At 53.3% G+C, this 18,117-nt stretch overlaps 7 protein-coding genes across 7 annotated transcripts; 4 read left to right on the top strand and 3 right to left on the bottom strand.

The window, feature by feature from the left end:
• Positions 1–303: 303 nt before the first annotated feature.
• Positions 304–966, bottom strand: GCG54_00008883 (Glutathione S-transferase-like protein gedE; the record flags this gene model as incomplete). The annotated part of the gene is made up of 1 exon (XM_045408839.1): positions 304–966. The coding sequence occupies one exon, from the start codon at positions 964–966 to the stop codon at positions 304–306; it is 663 nt and encodes a 220-aa protein (XP_045266582.1).
• A 741-nt stretch (positions 967–1,707) lies between these two features.
• GCG54_00008882 (uncharacterized protein) lies at positions 1,708–2,515 on the top strand (the record flags this gene model as incomplete). The annotated part of the gene is made up of 3 exons (XM_045408838.1): positions 1,708–1,951; positions 2,005–2,287; positions 2,344–2,515. The coding sequence occupies 3 exons, from the start codon at positions 1,708–1,710 to the stop codon at positions 2,513–2,515; spliced, it is 699 nt and encodes a 232-aa protein (XP_045266581.1).
• A 1,698-nt stretch (positions 2,516–4,213) lies between these two features.
• Positions 4,214–4,723, top strand: GCG54_00008881 (uncharacterized protein; the record flags this gene model as incomplete). The annotated part of the gene is made up of 1 exon (XM_045408837.1): positions 4,214–4,723. One exon carries the CDS (start codon positions 4,214–4,216, stop codon positions 4,721–4,723), a length of 510 nt encoding a protein of 169 aa, XP_045266580.1.
• Positions 4,724–5,345: 622 nt separating this feature from the next.
• On the bottom strand, positions 5,346–8,424 carry GCG54_00008880 (putative sterigmatocystin biosynthesis peroxidase stcC; the record flags this gene model as incomplete). Its single annotated transcript, XM_045408836.1, has 4 exons — positions 5,346–6,091; positions 7,148–7,880; positions 7,961–8,339; positions 8,402–8,424. The coding sequence occupies 4 exons, from the start codon at positions 8,422–8,424 to the stop codon at positions 5,346–5,348; spliced, it is 1,881 nt and encodes a 626-aa protein (XP_045266579.1).
• Positions 8,425–9,895: 1,471 nt separating this feature from the next.
• GCG54_00008879 (uncharacterized protein) lies at positions 9,896–12,128 on the top strand (the record flags this gene model as incomplete). Its single annotated transcript, XM_045408835.1, has 5 exons — positions 9,896–10,109; positions 10,157–10,264; positions 10,311–10,733; positions 10,782–10,999; positions 11,049–12,128. The coding sequence occupies 5 exons, from the start codon at positions 9,896–9,898 to the stop codon at positions 12,126–12,128; spliced, it is 2,043 nt and encodes a 680-aa protein (XP_045266578.1).
• Positions 12,129–12,516: 388 nt separating this feature from the next.
• GCG54_00008878 (Sugar transporter STL1) lies at positions 12,517–14,305 on the bottom strand (the record flags this gene model as incomplete). Its single annotated transcript, XM_045408834.1, has 4 exons — positions 12,517–13,091; positions 13,157–14,071; positions 14,149–14,191; positions 14,243–14,305. The coding sequence occupies 4 exons, from the start codon at positions 14,303–14,305 to the stop codon at positions 12,517–12,519; spliced, it is 1,596 nt and encodes a 531-aa protein (XP_045266577.1).
• A 1,619-nt stretch (positions 14,306–15,924) lies between these two features.
• On the top strand, positions 15,925–17,046 carry GCG54_00008876 (uncharacterized protein; the record flags this gene model as incomplete). Its single annotated transcript, XM_045408833.1, has 4 exons — positions 15,925–16,403; positions 16,457–16,523; positions 16,591–16,729; positions 16,805–17,046. The coding sequence occupies 4 exons, from the start codon at positions 15,925–15,927 to the stop codon at positions 17,044–17,046; spliced, it is 927 nt and encodes a 308-aa protein (XP_045266576.1).
• Between the last annotated feature and the right edge of the window lie 1,071 nt (positions 17,047–18,117).

Here is an 18,117-nt window from a genome sequence, read left to right as displayed (position 1 = left end):
AAAGGAACATAGTAACGTAAAGTATTGGGTAGGGGGGGCTTACAATACAGGAGTCACTTATCCACGGTACAATTTTACAACTCGGTAGGTATAGAAGCGGCCGATTTCACACCATCAACCGGGCCCCAAAATACACACATGCACAACACGAAAGATATATGGACGGCAAGCGAAGTTTCCACAGATGATCTGATTTTATTCCCGATACAAACAATAGCCCCTCCTTGAGCTCTATTCACCCTCGCAGCAGTGACTCGCCCGTGCAAGATAGAAAGACCCCCTCCAACAATGACTCATCGAGACCTATTTTGTCTCTTGGAGCTTCAGAACCTTCTGCACACTCGGGCGCGCAAGCATGTTGTCGTACCACTTCTTGACGTGCGGGAACTTATCCTGATTGAACTCGACGTCCGGGATTCGCGGCGAGGCCGTGTGCTGCCACGTAAAGAAGGCGATATCCACGTACGAGATCCGCCCGCCCAAGAACCAAGAGTTGCCGTCCGCGTCAGGGGTCTGCTTTGCCAGGTGCCCCTCCAGAACACCGGTCACGCGGTTAACCTCCTTGACATAGCGCTCGCGCGCCTCGGGAAGTGGCTGATAGATGATAAACCACATCGCCTGCCCATAGTACGGTCCCTGGCCGGTGGTCTGGTAGAAGAGCCACTGACGAGCGTGGTAGGCCGCAGCTGTGCCCGGCTCGAAGCTGAGCTTGTGAGCCTTGTCGTATGTGTCGGTTAAGTACTCGATGATTGCGCCCGACTCCCACAGTGTCAGGTCTGTGTTCGGATCCTGTATGGACGGCAGCCGGCCGTTCGGGTTGATGGCAACGTACTTGGGGTTCTTGACGTCGTTGAGGGGGATGATTTCCGTCTCATATGGGATTCCGAGCTCCTCGCAAAGGACAATGACCTTCCCAGCGTTTGGGCCATGGACTCCCAAAACTTTGATCTTCTTCATGTCCGCCATTTTGATTGAGGTGTATCGGGTTATCTAAGAGTGGATTGTAGGGTGAAAGCTTGCGAATTGCTTCAGGTGGTGGTTGATGGATAACAAAGCACAAGGTGGACGTGCTTCTGATCTAGTTTTATATGCATCACCGACTTCTCCCCAACAGTCCAAAGTATATTGATGAAATCGACTGCTATTTCTTTTGAAAGTATACAATACTCATCAAGTGCGGGCTTGCAAGTTGGCAAATGTTGACAATGCTACACGGGAGGTTTATCTCAACCGAATGTACGCAAGGAGTCAATGCGTAGCAAACATCCAAGCTTACACAACTACAAGCCAAGAAAGTCAGCCGGAGCGGAGGACTCGAAGACAGGACTGCTATTGGTGACGAACGGGATTGGACATGATGCATGCAAGTTCGGACCCTCCAAAGGGTCCGGGTCCGTGATTATACAATGGATTCCTGAATCTGACTGGTCGATCCGCGACTGGCTTGCATCCCTAAGAGGCCTAGGAGTAAATCGCTGTAAGCAGCAAAAATCCAAAGCAGCGAATGCTGCATGCTTACAAACGCTACCAGCAGAAGCCTCGCCGCCTTCAATCACTTGAACGATTACCAATTGCGCAATTCAATCGCCCGTCCCGATCTTTGTCTCAATTAGAAGATGAGCATATATACAATAGACACAGGCGTCCTGCTTTCTTGCTTCCTCATTTTACTGCACACCGTCAGACTTCTCTCTCATATTTCCAATCATGCCGGAAGAGTCTCCTGTCGTTCTTATCCTCGGCGCGGGGCCCAAGGTAGGCATACCAGCTGCCAAGGCCTTTGCCTCAAAGGGCTACAAGGTTGCCATCGCAGCCCGGTCGCTAGACGAGGCAGATAGCACAGACGAGCAAATCAACATCAAAAGCGACTTCGCCCACCCTGAGGATGTTGTCAGAGCCTTTGAAAAGGTCAAAAAAGAGCTGGGGATCCCAAGCGTAGTCATCTACAACGGTACGTCTTAGCACCAAAGGACTCTAGCTGAATGCTCTGCTAAGGTTTCACAGCCGGCGCCGCTACGTTCTCTCCCCCAGGCGACCCCTTTGCTATATCGTTAGATTCTTTCCAACGAGACATGACCGTCAACAACACCAGTGTCTTTGTCGCAGCCCAACAGGCCGTCCTCGGCTTCGCGGATCTGCCTGTCGATGCTCCGAGAACATTCTTCTTTACGGGGAATATCCTTAACGTTACAGCCCTCCCGCAGTTCCTGGAGTCAGGCGCTGGCAAGTCGGCGTCTGCGCACATGATGATGGCTGCTGCCGCTGAATACAGAGAGAAGGGATTCAAGTATGCCCTCACCACCTTGCTTTACTGTCTGTGTCGACGTGACTAAGAGTTTGCAGATTTTATTATGTTGATGAACGGAAGGCGGATGGCTCGGCAGCTTTCAAGATTGATGGAGCGGCGCACTCTGAACTCTTTTTGGAGCTGGTGGAAACGACGACCCAGGGCCCATGGTTGCAGACCTTTGTTAAAGGCATTGGATATAAGGATTTTGGACCCTATCGACTATAGTGTTGTTGTATGCGCTGATCGCCTTTCATTGGTGTATTGTTCTCACTGTTAGACTGTTAGACAGCTTAACTTTGATGGATTTAGAAGTTCTACGTTATACAATCCTGAAAAGGAGGCTGTAGCACGTTTGAGTAGCAGCTAGTTAGGGCGGCCATCCCTTACAGTTATCAGTCTTTAGCCAGATACCACGTACTTTTTGAGACAGCCATGCAATGTGTTTAGCCATTGGATGTTTGTCAGATCCCTGTCGGGCTCCAACAGGCCTTGAACGAACACAGACCGAGTCACCAACAAACGTTAGCCGCGGCTGGCAAATTCTCAATCTCAGACTTGTGAGAAGCTATCTGAATTCCGATTCCAGTTCTCTGTGCTTTTTCGCTGTCTTTCTTTCCCTCTACCTTTCGCCCCCCCCCCCCCCCTTCCTCCTCTGCCTTTTCTTCTCCTCATGCCATCTTAGTTATCACTCACAAACAGCGCTGGTCAATCTCTTCCCCGTCTTTTTCGCACGCCATGTTGATGAGAAGGAAACCAAGTTTTCCCCTAGCCAAATGCCGCCAGATACTTGTACATCGTCATAGTTCTGCCAGAGCACACATTACAATAAAGTCAAGTCATTGATTTCTGATTGACTTTTGATCGAAGTTCTGTCGATCCTTTGCTGAGGCCAGACACAACCCGGATCATGTTCCATTCCTACCTACCTTACACGCCCTTTCATGGATCATGCCAAGCTTAGAGGCGCAGTTGGTGCAGCGCCTAGGTGCATGCACATCTAGAATCCGATTCTAGTTTTCAAATATTTCGTTCCTGTTTCCAGTAACTGGTTTTTGATTTCCGATTCAAATGGTTTTTCGATGAAGAACAAGTGTTCTCTTTTGGGTGTAAATATAGGCTGCCCTACCGATGAGGTTTCCACCTCACCAAAACTATTTTCATTCATCATTCAACGTTTTCAACAATGACTAAACCCCAGGTAGGCCCGAGTTCTTCCACCTTCCTTTTTCCAACGTCTCCAGGTAATTTCTCATCCCATATCAACATGGGCACCACTCGCTCCACGTGACTCCCGGAACCTCACCGCCCTTCTTGTCATCTGAACGTGGATAAGAGGGGAGGAGCGCCGAATCGCCGCTCTTACCAAGTCCTGGAGTATACTTAAGGTTGTCGAAGTCGTCTACCTCTGCTACTCTGTCCCTCCCCCTCACGACCACTCACAGCTCAGAGCCTGTGAAGCAGACTACACAAGAGTTTTCGACCTAAAACACCTACAACTGAAACAACTTTAGTTCGAAATATGTTCCGCTGACTTTGAGATTCATCAGAATTCCCAACCTCATGCAGATGAGGAAAATCACCTTATGCAGTCGTGCCCGCTGCTTGAAGACGAGAAACAGTGAGTGTTCTTTACCTTTCCACCTTCTTCTCCTAGGAATCATGGCGACCAGTTGGGGCTTTTTGAACGAGGAAGGCGAACCACGCTCCCGCTTCCAGTCTGTCGTGTGAAATCAGTGCTCCATCACCACCCCCTTTTCTACTATAAAAGATAACCTCTCTTCCATCTTCTTACGAAAAGAACAGTACTAAAGCATCACATCCACAACCCATTCTCGGGCTTCAAAGCCTTCCCTCAACCTTTGTCAACAATCAAGGCGGCTGGTCCTCCTTTTATCTTCGCCTCCTTCTAGCCCATTCTCCATCATGAGCACCCTCGATCGACCTTCTTTTTCCGCCAACATGAACGAGATCGACCAAATCGAGATATGTCAGCTCCAGGCTGAGGTTTGTCATTTGTCTACCGAGAACCACCACTTGGCGCAGCTCAAAGAGGTCGACCAGGAGCAAATCATCAAGCTTCAGACAGAGAATGACAAGCTCAAGCGCAGAAACGCCACCAAGGACGCCTTCATCGTGGCCCTTATCCAAGAGAAACAGGACCTGGAAGAGCAGAACGCCCAGCTTCGGTCTGAGCGTTACCTTGGGGATCAAAGACACGCCGTCAACAACTCGAATTTCCCCCACAATTCGAGCATGGCACAAGCCCCGGCGCCCATGACACCCTTGTCACCTTCAGAGACGCTTGTCAACCAGACATACGATGAGGACCTCGACGCCATGGACATTGATGAGCCGACTAAGGGCGGCGAAATCTCTGCCCCTGACAGTGGATTCGAGGGCTACGAATCGGAAGGTGTTTGGGATATGGTTTAGGTTCAAGCCTCAGAAGTCGCTATGGATCGAAGTTTGTAGAAGGGTTGTGGAAGGTACCTCAAGGCTACGCGAAAGCAACGCCTGTTGTGGCTGCATACGGGCGGGACCTGTATGGCTGGGCGTTGACGCCGTTGGAACCATCAAGCTGGGGCCGTGAGAGCGAGACTGCAGGGAGGAATTCATGGAGCATAGGTAATTTGGAATTTGAGCACATGACAAGATGACATTGCTTTCAAGGTTGGGTTGAGGAGTGAGTTAGCAAAGTATAGCTTAGCAAAGTACGATTTGCATCCGATTGAAGTCCATTATTTACACACCTTACGATGTGATCCTTCGCTGATCTCCAGCGACAGGGATACAATACTTTAATTAGCCCAAATCATCTGTATCCTCTTTCCAAACGCATGCTTATTCTGGAGTTGCAGGGCCAAGCTTCCCATGACTACTACCCTACCCCGTCGAGCAACCCAATAATTATGGAACCAAAGCCTGTCTCAAGTGTTTAATTTGCACCGTCACCTATGCATTGAAGGTCAACAATTGGAATGACGAAGAATTGCCGTAAACTTTCTTTTTCTTTATTCATCTACACATCAAAGAACCCAACGTAGCCTCCGCCAACTTAGGTGCTGCTGGTAGCGATAAGCTGCGACAGCCCCAGGACCTGAGCGGTGGTAATAACCTCGGTGCTGGTGTTGAAGCCCTCCTTGAACGGCAGACGCTCCTCCTCAAAGACAATCTTCATCCACTCCAACGGCGCAGCAGGCTCGGAGAAGCTTCCACCCAATGTACCAAGGATAACCGCAGACTCTCCCAACGAGACGGTGACCTGGCTGCTGGTCAAGTTGAAAGTCGGGTTCGTCGCCTGGGCCGTCGCGATTCTCTTGCTGCGCGCCGTCGCCATCGTCGCCACATTGACCTTCTCCTCCGTCGCGGCCGCGCCCTCGGTCAGGTATCCGTACGTCTCGTCAAAGACGGACTGGTTGAAGGTCTTTGCGTCGCCCGTGACGGCGAAGTCGGCGCGCGACAGGCTGCCGTCGTGCTCGATGACGTTGTGCTTGGCGATGTCGTCGAGGTTGAAGGTGTTTGCGTCGCCGGTGGTGGAGGTGGCGAAGGCGGGCGTGCCGAGGGTGCGGACGAGAGACTCGTTGAAGTTGAGGGCCTTGCCGAGGCCGGAGATGAGGTTGTCCATGCTGATGGCGTTGCCGTCGCGCGGGAGGTAGCCGTGGTTGGCGAGGGAGTTGAGCATGGGGCACGGCGAGCGCTTGGCCGTCGCGTCGGGGGCCTGCCAGGCGAAGTTGGGGTCCTCGTCGCGGGGGACCGCGAAGGCGCTGGTTGAAGCGGCGCAGGCTGCGGCGGCGACCATGACTGAGGCACGCATGTTTTCAGCGGTTTGGGGGGATAGGAGGGTCGGGAGAAAAGAGTGTGTATGGTGTGTAAAACACGTCAACGAGAGTGGTGGCTTACTGTGCCTGGTGATGAACGAAGGTAATGTACTTGGTGTAAGCGGTAATCCGAAAAGGAGGGACTGTCGTTGGTCGAGGCCGCAATAAAGATTTTATAAGACTTGTTGCTTCATCAACATATCGAACGATCTAAGGCCGCCCACAACAAAAGAGGATATATCAGTCCTTGGCGGAAGGGGGGCAAAGGGGCTGAAGAAGAACATCCGAGGCATCGGCCACCGGGTGGGACCGAGAAAACGGTGAGCCCGATAGGGCCGGCCCCACTGCCGCGCCTTACGTGGTCCCCGAGGAGGCCGGGTAGCCGGGTTGTCCTGCGCAGACCACGCCTAGCGGCACCCACGATCCCACCTCTCATCTATAATTACTTATGCTAACACGGAGTTCATCCCTTTTTCTCGGAGCTTTGCAGCACTCGCCGCGCCGTCCGCTGACCATTCTTTGGGCCCCTATTGGCCGGTGGGCATTGCTATGTTGATGAAACGGAGATCGAATGTCGCTAGAAAAACTCAAAGAGAGTGAAAAGTCTTGGAAGGCTGGCCCTCTGGCAAGGGCATCCCATGGGTTTTCAATTTGGCGTTCCCGTAATGCGAAAACGAGTCAGGTGTTTCCGCGGCTGCCCATTTTCAGCGGGAAAAAAGAAAGGAACATTAAACGTGGATTAAACATGGGTTGTTCGGCAGACGCACGGAGGCAGAGACATGATGTGGGTCAACATCAACCCCTTCACCCACAAAACCTCGCTTCGGAACGCCTCAAGTTGACAGATTTCACCCGGCCATTCAACAAGCATCAAATGCCTCGTTGGCTTAGTGGTACAGCGCCTCACTAGTAATGAGGAGATCGCCTGTTCGATTCAGGCACGAGGCAGTGTGATATCTTTTTGCTTATTTTGCCTCTTGAAACATCCTGTTTGTGTGCTTAAAGACTCTTCCGACTTATTTCATGGCACCGCAGCTACCACAGCCGCCTCCACAACCACCACCGCACCCTCCGCCGCAACCGCTTCCGCACTCAGCACCGTCACTCGGGGGACAGCACGATGTGGGATGGTTGCCGCAGTCCGCGCAGCGGGGGAACGCAAGGTCCGCCAGGGGAAGCAGCTCGCGTTGCCTCTCCTCATCACGTAGCCTGCTCTCAACAGCGTCGACACTAACATGAGCCCTGCCCGCTTCGCAAGTCCAGCAGAGACAGGCATGGTACTCTGTGCCAAACTCCTCACGCCAAAGACCCTGCATGTCCGTCGACAGCTCCTGTAGCCTGTCGGCGCTGATCTCGTCGTCGTGGTCGATGAGGCGGCCGGCCATCTTTTTGGAGTAGGCGCGGTACCGCAGCGGCGCGAGCTGGTGCGTGTGCCAGACCAGGTCGATGTCCAGGGTCGGGACCATCACCGTGCCGGGTTGGGCGCCGATGAGGTGGAAGAAGTTGCGGTAACGCTCGACGGACTGTGCGAGGGTGGCCTCTGCGGTGGGCGAACGCAGCCAGGCGTAGCGGGACATCTTTGTGGAAAAGTCGAATTGGCGGTTGATCGCCGCGGAGAGGTCGTATGAGAAGAGGACCGTGCCGGTTTGGTTCTTGAGGTTGAAGATGCCGGTTGATTGACGGCCCTCGGCGACGAGAGACTCGAGGGTACCGTCGGCCTCGATCAAATCGAGGAATCCCGACAAGGTGATGTCGATGTCGACCGCATTCGACTGTGTCAGTTGTCAGCACAAGCGAAGCTTGAAGCGACTCAAGGACTCGAGTCAGGGATTGTGCGAATGCGTGAACTTACGACTTCAGTCCAGTCCAGACCGTCCAGGCCGAGACTGCCGCCAAGTTCGATAAATCTGGCGTACGCCTTAGGGTGCAGCATGAGGGCGTGCCACGCCATCAAGACGTCGACGGGAGGTTGCCCTCTCTGCTTGCTGGCAGTAGACCATTTCTCGAAGCGGGAGACAGCCCGTCCGCAGTACAGATCCCAGCCTTGCGCGGCGGTGAGGTCTGCCTCGTCGGCGAGCAGCTCGACGCTTCTGCGGAGCGCGACAAATGTGTCGAGGAGTCTGAGGTGGGTTGCGCAGTCGGCGGTGCTGGGGACTTCGCGCTGTGCGCTTTCTTGGTCCTTGATCGAAGAGTCGAGCTTGATCTTTTGCTCGTTCCCGACGGGAAGAACTCTGTTATCCGTGTGTGAGTATGGACGTCTTTGAGAAGTATGCATGAGACAGGAGCGACGAACTGGTCAGCGAAGATGGCCGGCATTTTGGCGGTGATTACTATGGGAACCGGCCCTGTCGATGATTATCTGTCTATGAGGTGGCGTTGGAGCTTCGAATTGAGTTTCAACGGCAAACAGCACGATGAGATGAAAGATGCAGGATCTTCTAGAATTATGAGGGAACAAACAGCTCCTTTATCAGCTCGCCCTCGTCTTCTTCACAAGCACAGAGAGCTTTATCAAGATGGGCCGCGTAGCACATGAACACAAGCAACAGCCCTGTGACCAGCCTCCGAATCCCAAAACGGCATGGAGGTGAGCAAGTTTCAGGACGCCAGCGCAAGACGGATTGCTGTGGCATCATCCTGCGCCGCTGCTGATTGGCGCGTCGCGGCTGTACGGGCCCGACTCAGGCGGTGCACGCGGGGGCTGGCTGATACCGCTCCAACCAGCCAACACAACGTTCTCATCCAAAGGCTCATTGCTGATGACTGTGCTGAGTGCTGCGGGGAAGGGCTGTTGGAGGAGCAGGCGGGGGATCCTTGATAGCGCTTGTTTAGCGGGAGGTGGGAGTTGCAACTTGCATGGCAAACGAGGGAGCGGGAGTGGGGGCCATGTGCAGAGCAGGGGATGGCTTTGGCCCGTGATTCTTCAACTTTGCCATCTTCAACTCCCTGTGAAGGAATGAAGAGCCTCAAATAGAGGATGTCATGAGAGCCTTGTCGTCCAGAAGCTCGATGATGGGAGTGGGTGTCTGGTTCTCTTTATCATGTTCTGCCCCAAGTGGACAAGCCACCGTGACGCACTACCTCGAGATAAGCCCGCCAAGATCCAAATGAGGACCGCAGACCCGACGGTCCTCGAGCAAACATTGACGATCAAGCATCCGGACCAAGGTCCAGAGCCTGGCTCGTACACCCTTCCATTCATCTCACGAACAATGTGTTTCCACCTCTCACCAAGAAACACAGCAGCCATCGCGGCCCCCATCTCCTTACCGTGTGTCTCCCACGGCCGCAAGCCCGTCAGCAGTGCGACTGCTACAAGCAGGCTCCGTCTAGTCTCCCTTGCATATTGGGGCGATGCTTATCCTCACCCAGACAAATAAGAATCACGATCCCCTCACCCTCCTTCATCGACAAGGTCCAATGGAAGCACCCTAGCTCCCGCGCCCGCCCATGTTGTCCTGATTCGATCATCGGCCAGACCGGCCGAAACGGGCATGTTGAGGCTTTTGCGTCGCCCGCCACTGCAGCGACGTGTGCGAACCCCAGGCTGCGGTCTTCAGCTTCTTTGCCTGCGCGATTTGGTTCCCCCATGTGAGACTTCCGCTGATGATGCTTGGCGGGCATGAGAGCCTTCTTGACCGTCCTGCTGGGTAACCTGGGAGGTGTTTGCTGTCAGCGACGCCTCCCCCGGGGGGTTGAGTCCTGCAAATACCCGTCGATGCCCGCCCCCTCCAGGCCGTCTTCTTGACCTGATCGTCACCTCTTCTTATCTGATTGAACCGCCGTCATGAGATTTGTCTCACTTTGGCCGCTTTTTGCGGCCGTTTCTGGGTCGGTCTTTGCTTCGCTGGATGCGAGGCAGGCTGTGAGCTCTGCGGTTGTCTCTGGTGGCGCGAGTAGCACGTCTGTGTTTGCTGCGCCTACAGCCATTCCTGCGGCTAGCATCAACAGCACTGCTTTTGATCTGTCACAACACTTTTGCAGGATATTTCGTCATGCTAGTAAGTGATTCCATGATGCATCATGACCTGAGTCTAAGTCTTGTTAGGTGTTTACGCAGACGGCAAGATCTACATCGATGGAGGAAATACGTACGTGCCGAAGGGCAACGACACCTTCTACAACACCCAGGCCGGCGCCTTTACATCTGGGATGCGTAAGTCTCCCGCAAACACATAATAACAACGGCTGACACAACACAGACACGCAACTTCTCGTCCTAGACTTGTCCCAGAACTTCACGAACCAGGAAACCGGGCCATACAGCTCCATCTGGAAAGCGCCGGACGTCCCGAACGGTCTTATCGAGCATGCGATGTGGTACTCACAGACGACTAGAAAGGTCTACCAGCTAGGGGGTTGGTGGTCGTCCAACAACAATGAGAACCCGGCATATATCGACGATTTCCCTGAACCGGCCATCTGGGAGTTTGACATCGACACGGAGCGGTGGGCCAAGTCGACGGACTTTGAGGTATCCAACAACGACCAGATTATCGACCGGCCGGGCGCCGCGGCATTCTGCGACGCGCCGACGTTGAATCGGAGTTATATCTTTGAGGGGTACACGCAGCGCAGGAGCAGTCCTGCGAACAGCCAGTATACACCCTCTATGGACTTTCGCTGTAAGTGCATCAAAGCTCGTGATGGAAACTAGTTGCTGACAATCATAGTTCTCGAAGGAATGCTAGAGCTCGATACCGCAGACAAGTCTCAGCCTAAGCTGACCAACATCTCCGTTCCCACGTATGTTGGGCCACGCATGAACGGTGCGATGGTCCACGTCCCGGTTGGAGAAAAGGGTATCATCGTCAACATCGGTGGGCAAACAACCCGAGACGAAACGGAATTCGGCGTCCGCATAGATGATGCAGCATCAGGGAACATCAATGTAAGCCCCCCGCCCTCAACATCTCCACCCACCTCTTGACAAAACCCAGATCAACCAATCCTTCGTCGACATCTACGACATCGAAACAGGCTTCTGGTTCCGACAAGAGACCTTCGGCCTCCCGGACATGCCCACCGGCCGCTCCGACATCTGCGCCGTCCTCGTCCCCGCCAAAGACTCATCCTCGTGGAATATCTACATGATCGCCGGCGTCGAGAACTACGCGACCTACATCACCTCCGAGGAAATCTGGGTCCTCACCCTGCCGACCTTCAATTGGATCCTCGTGCACACCCGCGCCGACGGCATGTACGGGCACACGTGCCACGCCGTCGGTGAGAATCTCGTGATCGTGGGCGGGATGCAGACCAAGAGCGACGGCAGCGGCGGGAATGTCCAGACTTGCTCGGAGCACATGCCCGCTGAGATCTTCTCGCTGGTGTCGCTCAATTACACGGGGAAGTACGACACCGAGGCCGCGAAGAGACTGGCGCCGGTGCCGGAGCAGGTCGTCAAGGCCATTGGGGGGACGGCATCCGGGGGCGCGTATGTTACGAAGCCTCGCGCGTGGAGCGATGTCTATCTGCAGTACATCTTTGACCCGTCGCTCAAGAGACCGGCGTATACACCGACGTACACACTCGTCGTGCAGCCCACCGCTGCCACGAATAGCACCACTCCCGAGCCTACTTCTTCTTCGAGCGGGCCATCTAAAGGCGCCATAGTTGGTGGAGTAGTCGGTGGCGTTCTCGGAGCCATCGCTCTTGTCGGCGCAGGCATCTTCGCCTTCATCCTGCGGCGGAGGAAAAAGAGAAAGGCAGCAGCAGAGCTAGCAGCTGCCGAGAACTCAAGACAGAGCGCCGCTTTCTCAGAGTTACCGGGGTACACGCCGTACTCCTCCCCTGAGCCGAAGCCCGGGTTCGCAGCGTCGCCGACCGCATCACCGGGGGTGCAAGCTGCGGAACTTGAAGTGCCAAACAGTGTGAGCGAGATGCCTAGTAGTCCGAGGTACGGCGGGTCCGTTGAGATGGGAAGTGACGCCACCCAGTCGCCAGTAAGTCCAACGCTTGGGTCTGGGGGGCGGGGATACGAGGGAGGTCGTGGGAGGCTTAGTCCTACAGGCCGGTAGCTGGCCTGAGTTACGCCGGTCGGTGCTCGACTTCGGGCCAGCAGTGCTCCTTATGGGCCGAACGCACGATTTGTCAGGTTGTTTGACACCAATAGGTAGAGGTTTATATCCTCTTCAGAACTTCCTCACATTCTGCGTGTTTAAGTGTTTCATTTGTCAAGAAAAGTGACAATCAACTTGATATCAGTCGTGATCTGCACTGTCGTGTGCTGTCATTGCCGTATGATTGGGAAGCCTCGCCGAGATAAAGGATTTGGTGTTACGTGAAGCCACAATCTCTAACAGCACAAGCTTAAACACATAGATTCCTAGCTAACTCTTCGCCAGCAGACATAATCATTGCCGAAGAAACGCCGACGTCAATAATGCGTTTGCTACAGTTGTCACCCTACTTAGATTGAACCGGGTGATCAACCTGCTCAAACTCAGGGCTATTGACCTTGGCCTTGATGTCATTGGCAGCATCGGCAACTTCCTCCTCCTCCATAACGACGAAGCGGTGTGGTCGCGCAACTTGCGTAGCCTCTTTGTCCAGAAACACCCAAGTCCTCAGGCCCTCTTCAAAGACGATGTCGATATCTTCGAGCCTCCTATTCGCAGTCTCCGGGTAGAAGACGTACAAAATCGGCACAGAAAAGAACTGCATGAACACCCAAATAAGGTAGAATCTCCAACCCAGGTTTTGAATACCGATGGGGGTGATCTGAACGACCATGTAGTTGATCGCCCATTGAGCGGCGACACTGGCCGAGGCACCCTTCATTCGCATAGCCAAGGAGTTGATTTCGGTGTTGTAGAGCCATGCAGTGCCTTGCCAACCGGCGCCGAATATGGCGTAGAACAGGAAGATCATCGAGACCGAGGCAGCTCCAACGCGATACTTCAGTCCCTCGTCCGTCGCGTATTGGCCAGTCCTGATGAGGACTGTAAGGATGATGTAGCATACCAAGCAACCCGAAGTTCCTGTACGGTCATTCAACGTTAGCAACAGTTCTTCGGATCGCAGTTGGTGCCGATAGAACACTAACCGTAGATCATAGCACCACGGCGACCCCACTTGTCAATCAGCATCATTCCCAAGTATGAGAAGAATATGTAGTGAACAGAGTTGGCGGCGGTCAGGAGACGAGCAAGCTTCTCTTCCAGCCCAACAGACTCTATCAAGACCGTCGGGAGATAGTAGGAGGTTGCGTTGATACCAGACAACTGCACGATAAGCTGGGTACCCAGTCCAAGCAAGAAACGGCGCAACGCTCCAGATCCACCCTTCTCCGATGCTCCTCGGAATAGCTGAGACCAAGTCATAGCGTTTTCGGTTTCCTGCTTGTACGCGCGAACGATCTCGTTGCGCTCGGCCAACACAGCGGGATTCGACACGTTGGTTTCCCCCTTCAGATCGGCGAGGATAATGTCGGCTTCTTGGATGCGGTTCTTCGAGATGAGCCATCTGGGAGACTCGGGCAGCCAAGGCGCGGTACAGAGAATGACGAGGCAGAAGATCAGCTTGAGAGCGAGAGGGAGGCGCCAAGAGATGCTGCCCTCCAGGTAGGAGAAGCCGAAGGTGACCCAGTTCGCCAGGGAGAATCCGGCAACATTGACCACCAGACCCAGCACAACAAGCTTGCCTCGCCATTTGGCCTGGGTGGTCTCGCTTTGCCAAACGGGCGCAGTTGCGGTGTTGAGACCGTTTCCGAGGCCGGCAACTAGGCGTCCGACAATCATGTGCGGTACGCTGAAGGCTGTCATTTGCAGGATGGCCCCGATGACCAAGACCGTCGTGCCGAGAATGACGGATCGCTTACGTCCCAGGGAAGAGCCGATCCACGAGCCTGAGAGAGCGCCAAAGAAACATCCGACGTTGTACAAGGATGTGATTGTTCCTTGAAGATTGGCATCGGGGTTATTCATCGTCTTGAGGAAGTCCTTTGACACAATGATTCCACCTAAAATCAAGAGGAAGGTTACAAGTCAATAAACATAGCGGACGACGCTGAGGGGTTGAATCGCAGCTTGGACTTACTGAACACTGCCTGATCATAGCCGAACAGCGCCATAGAGGAGACCTAGGATTGGTGTTAGCAAGTGTCCCGAGTAAGGGAGTGAATTTTACTTACGTAGCAGACGGTCAGCCAGACGAGGAGAGATCTCCCCCGGCACCCGAAGTATCGGTTCGCCATGTTGTCAGTGACGGTCGAGAACGTGTCGTTGCTGAGTCCGTTGGCGACAAGAAGATGCCTTTGCTTGTTTTCCGAGGGCGGCAAACATGGACGGTTTCAATGTTTCCGTGTTGAGGGGAGAAACTTACACAAATATACAGATGTGGCATCGGGAAATACCCCAGATCTCGCGATTCTGGGGTGAACGTGGGGATAGAAGTCCTGGTTTGATTGGTTGGTCATGGCACGCGGCGGTGTTGACACGGCCCGTAAGCTGCGGGCTACTCGACTGCGATTCTGACCTACGACGAACGTGCAGTACGCTCGTTGATCATTGCCGGAACATGGCCGGAAGTCAGCTTGGCCTCGGAGTTACACGGCCCTTTGCGCGGCGGGAGCCGGGGCGGGGGCCGACGGGAGTGTTCCATGTTACGATGCTCCATTTATGTCGCGTGACTGACAATTAAATGGGGCGCCATTACATGACTTAGCAGCCGATCTCGTCGTAGAAGCCTCGGTATATAACCTCCGTCGGCCCGCACACGGCCCAGGACTGCAGGTACACGGTTCCCACCACCGTGGTTCCGCCATCACGAAATGTCTTCGGCGTCACAGAGAGAACCTAGGCTCGCGTATGCTGCGCTGAAACCCTGTCTTTGGTAATTGGTTCTGTTGCTGACTCGGTCATTTGGGCCGGCGTAGATGCCTGGTGTGCCGCCAACGTAAGGTCGCTTGCGATCGACAACGCCCACGATGTAGACTTTGCTCAAAGCATGATTTTGAGTGCGTGTACAAGTCGAGACAGCAACGGCCCGGACTCCGAGCTGGCTACGTGTCGCGACTAGAGCAGCAGCTTGGTGAGTCCAAACGGTTTTCGCATAACTGGGTCCTGCGTCCAGAATAGTAATCATCTCCGCGACAGAAGCTATGCAGGCGAGACTGGAACGAGTTGAAGATTATTTGGTGCAGGGTAGCCATAACATGCCGTTCAATATCGAACGCACTCCTGCCTCCCTGCCTTCAGCTGGCAATGGCCAATTGGAATCTGATCCGTCTGATCCAGATCTGGCCGAAGTTGGTGGTGATCTCACCCAGGACGTGCTGGAAGCTGCTCCCCAATCTCACCTCAGTACCTTCAGCAATGACTCTCCGATGCCGCCAGCTACACTCAGCCTCCCTACAGCATATGAAACATTCAGAATATGGTTTCAAAGCTATCACCCTTGGTTTCCTATCTTGCATCAAGGTTCCTTCCAAGAATTGTCCGCCTTTGGGAGCTCCGACCAAGAACTGGTCTGCAAAGCTGTCACTGTTGTAATAGTATTTGATCAGGCCGAGAGTTTGCCATGGCATCATGCAAGAGCCGCGGAGCTTCGCGATCAAGTCCTGCTCCGAGGCTTTGCAACCTCGTCGCTTCAGTCTGTCCAGGCTCTTTTGATTCTATCTAATCATTTTTACACCAGCGGGAAACTCACAATATTCTGGAACGTATTGGCAGTCTGCAAGAGGTACACACCCACAGAATCGAGAGTTGGAGGATACTTTGGCCACGTTGCTAATATAAAGGCAGAATACTTGCTCATTCCAACCTTCAACGCCACGGGGTAAACCCCTCGTGCACCTATACATCCAGGGCACAGATGGCCCAGCGTTATGCCGTGAGTAGTAATGTAGTCAAAGAGGAAGCGAGGCGAGCTTTTTGGATGGTCGAGATGTTGGATGCAATTTCCACCCTGGGACTTCCGTATTCCATGCCGTACTCACCATCGCCCCTGGGTGCTAGCCTACCCTGCCTCGAGTCTCAATGGTCGACGACACCGACAGTGATAGAGCGTTCTGATTCAGAACCGCGGTATGCATCGGGATTTACCCTTTGCATCATCCTTTCAGTGGAGGAGCTCAAGGTTGTCCGCGAGTTTCTGGGGAGATCCTATGAGTTGGACAAGCTGGATCAGAGGCTTGACTGGCAGTCCGAAGCACAACGATTAGACGAGAGGCTCACAAACTGGCGCGAAGAATTCGTTGCTGCTGTGTTTCAGCTAATCAACTATGAGAAAGAGCACTTGCCTCGAGGAGAAATGGAGTCTTTCTTTACGCTCACCAACTGTATCCTCAATGAGTATGTTCATTTCCCATTCCAAACTTGTCATGGGGTCTAACCTGACCTATTAGGGCAATCATTGTCTTGCTTCAGCAGATGGCGCCCATGCCGAAAGGGATAGAGACAACCTTTGAACATGTAAGGATTGCCGATGATTTTATTCGCTTCTATTTATTCTTCTCACACCTGACCCTCTTCATTGCAGTGGGCATTTGCCACAACTAGATGCACCTACGCCTGTGAAAATATGACGGCCAAGGTGCGCCGCATAGGAGCCGATCAGCTTGAACGCGAGCCGCCCTATCTTATTTCACCACTGTTCGTAGCGGCACGCTTCTACATAGGTGAGTCGATCGCGATATGTGTTACTTTTCATGTTGTAGCCTATGACAGACTAACGCGGTTGTAACAAAATCAAGTATACTCTAAAGCACTCGATGCAGATGTTCCCGCAAACCTTCATACTCTGGCCTTCATTCTCCATGCGTGCGGCAAGCGCTGGCCTCTAGCACAGCTTTATGAAACCATTATCAGGACTGCTGTAGCTGAACACCGAAGCCCTATATCTGAATGCGTATTACCCGTAGAGTTCTACGACTTCCGTTATACTACCTTGGAGATCACAGAGTTGCTTCAAAGTGCTGGGACGAAGTTGACGTAGTGTGGGATATTTCTGGGCCATTTAGCAGTTTCGAGGAAAAGTTGATTTAATAAATGAGAAAAAAACGAGTTGGTTGTTTCCACCCGCGTGGGATGACCGGAACATTTATGCGACTCCTCTTGTCGCTGCCTCCATGCATCGCGAACCTCCAACTGGGAGAAATCCCTGCCATTACCAACTCTTCAGGGAGCAAGTACCTCTGAAAAGTCCCGCGAAAAATGCAGGGTGGCCACGATCTCACACGATTGGTGGCGATATCGGGTCACTTGCGCATCCCTGCATAAATCCACGGGAAGCGGCGTGGACACGGCCCGTGAAGAACAAGCAGATCATCGACAGATCCGGCCGACGCCGAGAAAGGGGATTCTGGTCGCACCACTTTCGACAAGGTATTTTCTTATATCAAACGAACGTCTAGTTGTATCATGGTTTTCACGGACAATCTTACTGAAGACATAGATAAGTTTTACCTGGGCCATCACCAAAGAAGACCGATACATTGCGATCGCTAACATTGAACTCTTAAGCTTCATATTACACATGATGAACCCACTATTTTCTCTGGCTGCAGATGACCTTCTGCCGGACTTGACACGGTCCGGCGGCGATCATGGTGGAGTGATGCAAGTCAGGAACGATCCCGTCAGTCTCCTCGGTCAAAAAAGTGCCGCAGAAGCCGTGTTTTCGAAGATATCAGTGAGCGGCACGAAGGTACATATCTCAGGAACAAACAAAAGCGCCGTCCTCAACTCGGTCTTCGCCTTCCGCCATTCGTTGACACTTTGCCTCCATAACATACTGAAGCAACCAATCTAATATGACGCTCAAGAGACAAACAGATGTCGAGACAGATGTGTACACTACACAGCTCGACCGATTGGCTGCGAAGGTTCTCCGTATGTTTCACCGACGTGAAATGAAGGATTTGGCGAGCAATAAAGCTAACAAACATCATAGGCTTGCATGAACTTCATGATCCCAGCAGCCGTGTTATGATTGCGATATCTGGTGTTCCGGGATCAGGCAAAACGACTCTAGCAACAGCCTTAGCAGCAAAGCTCCAGAGTGCAC

Source organism: Colletotrichum gloeosporioides (genome assembly GCF_011800055.1).
Source record: "Colletotrichum gloeosporioides strain Lc1 chromosome Unknown consensus_30, whole genome shotgun sequence".
NCBI lineage: Eukaryota > Fungi > Ascomycota > Sordariomycetes > Glomerellales > Glomerellaceae > Colletotrichum > Colletotrichum gloeosporioides.
Note: the sequence above shows the minus strand (reverse complement) of the source record. Positions and strands in the feature narration are given on the sequence as shown.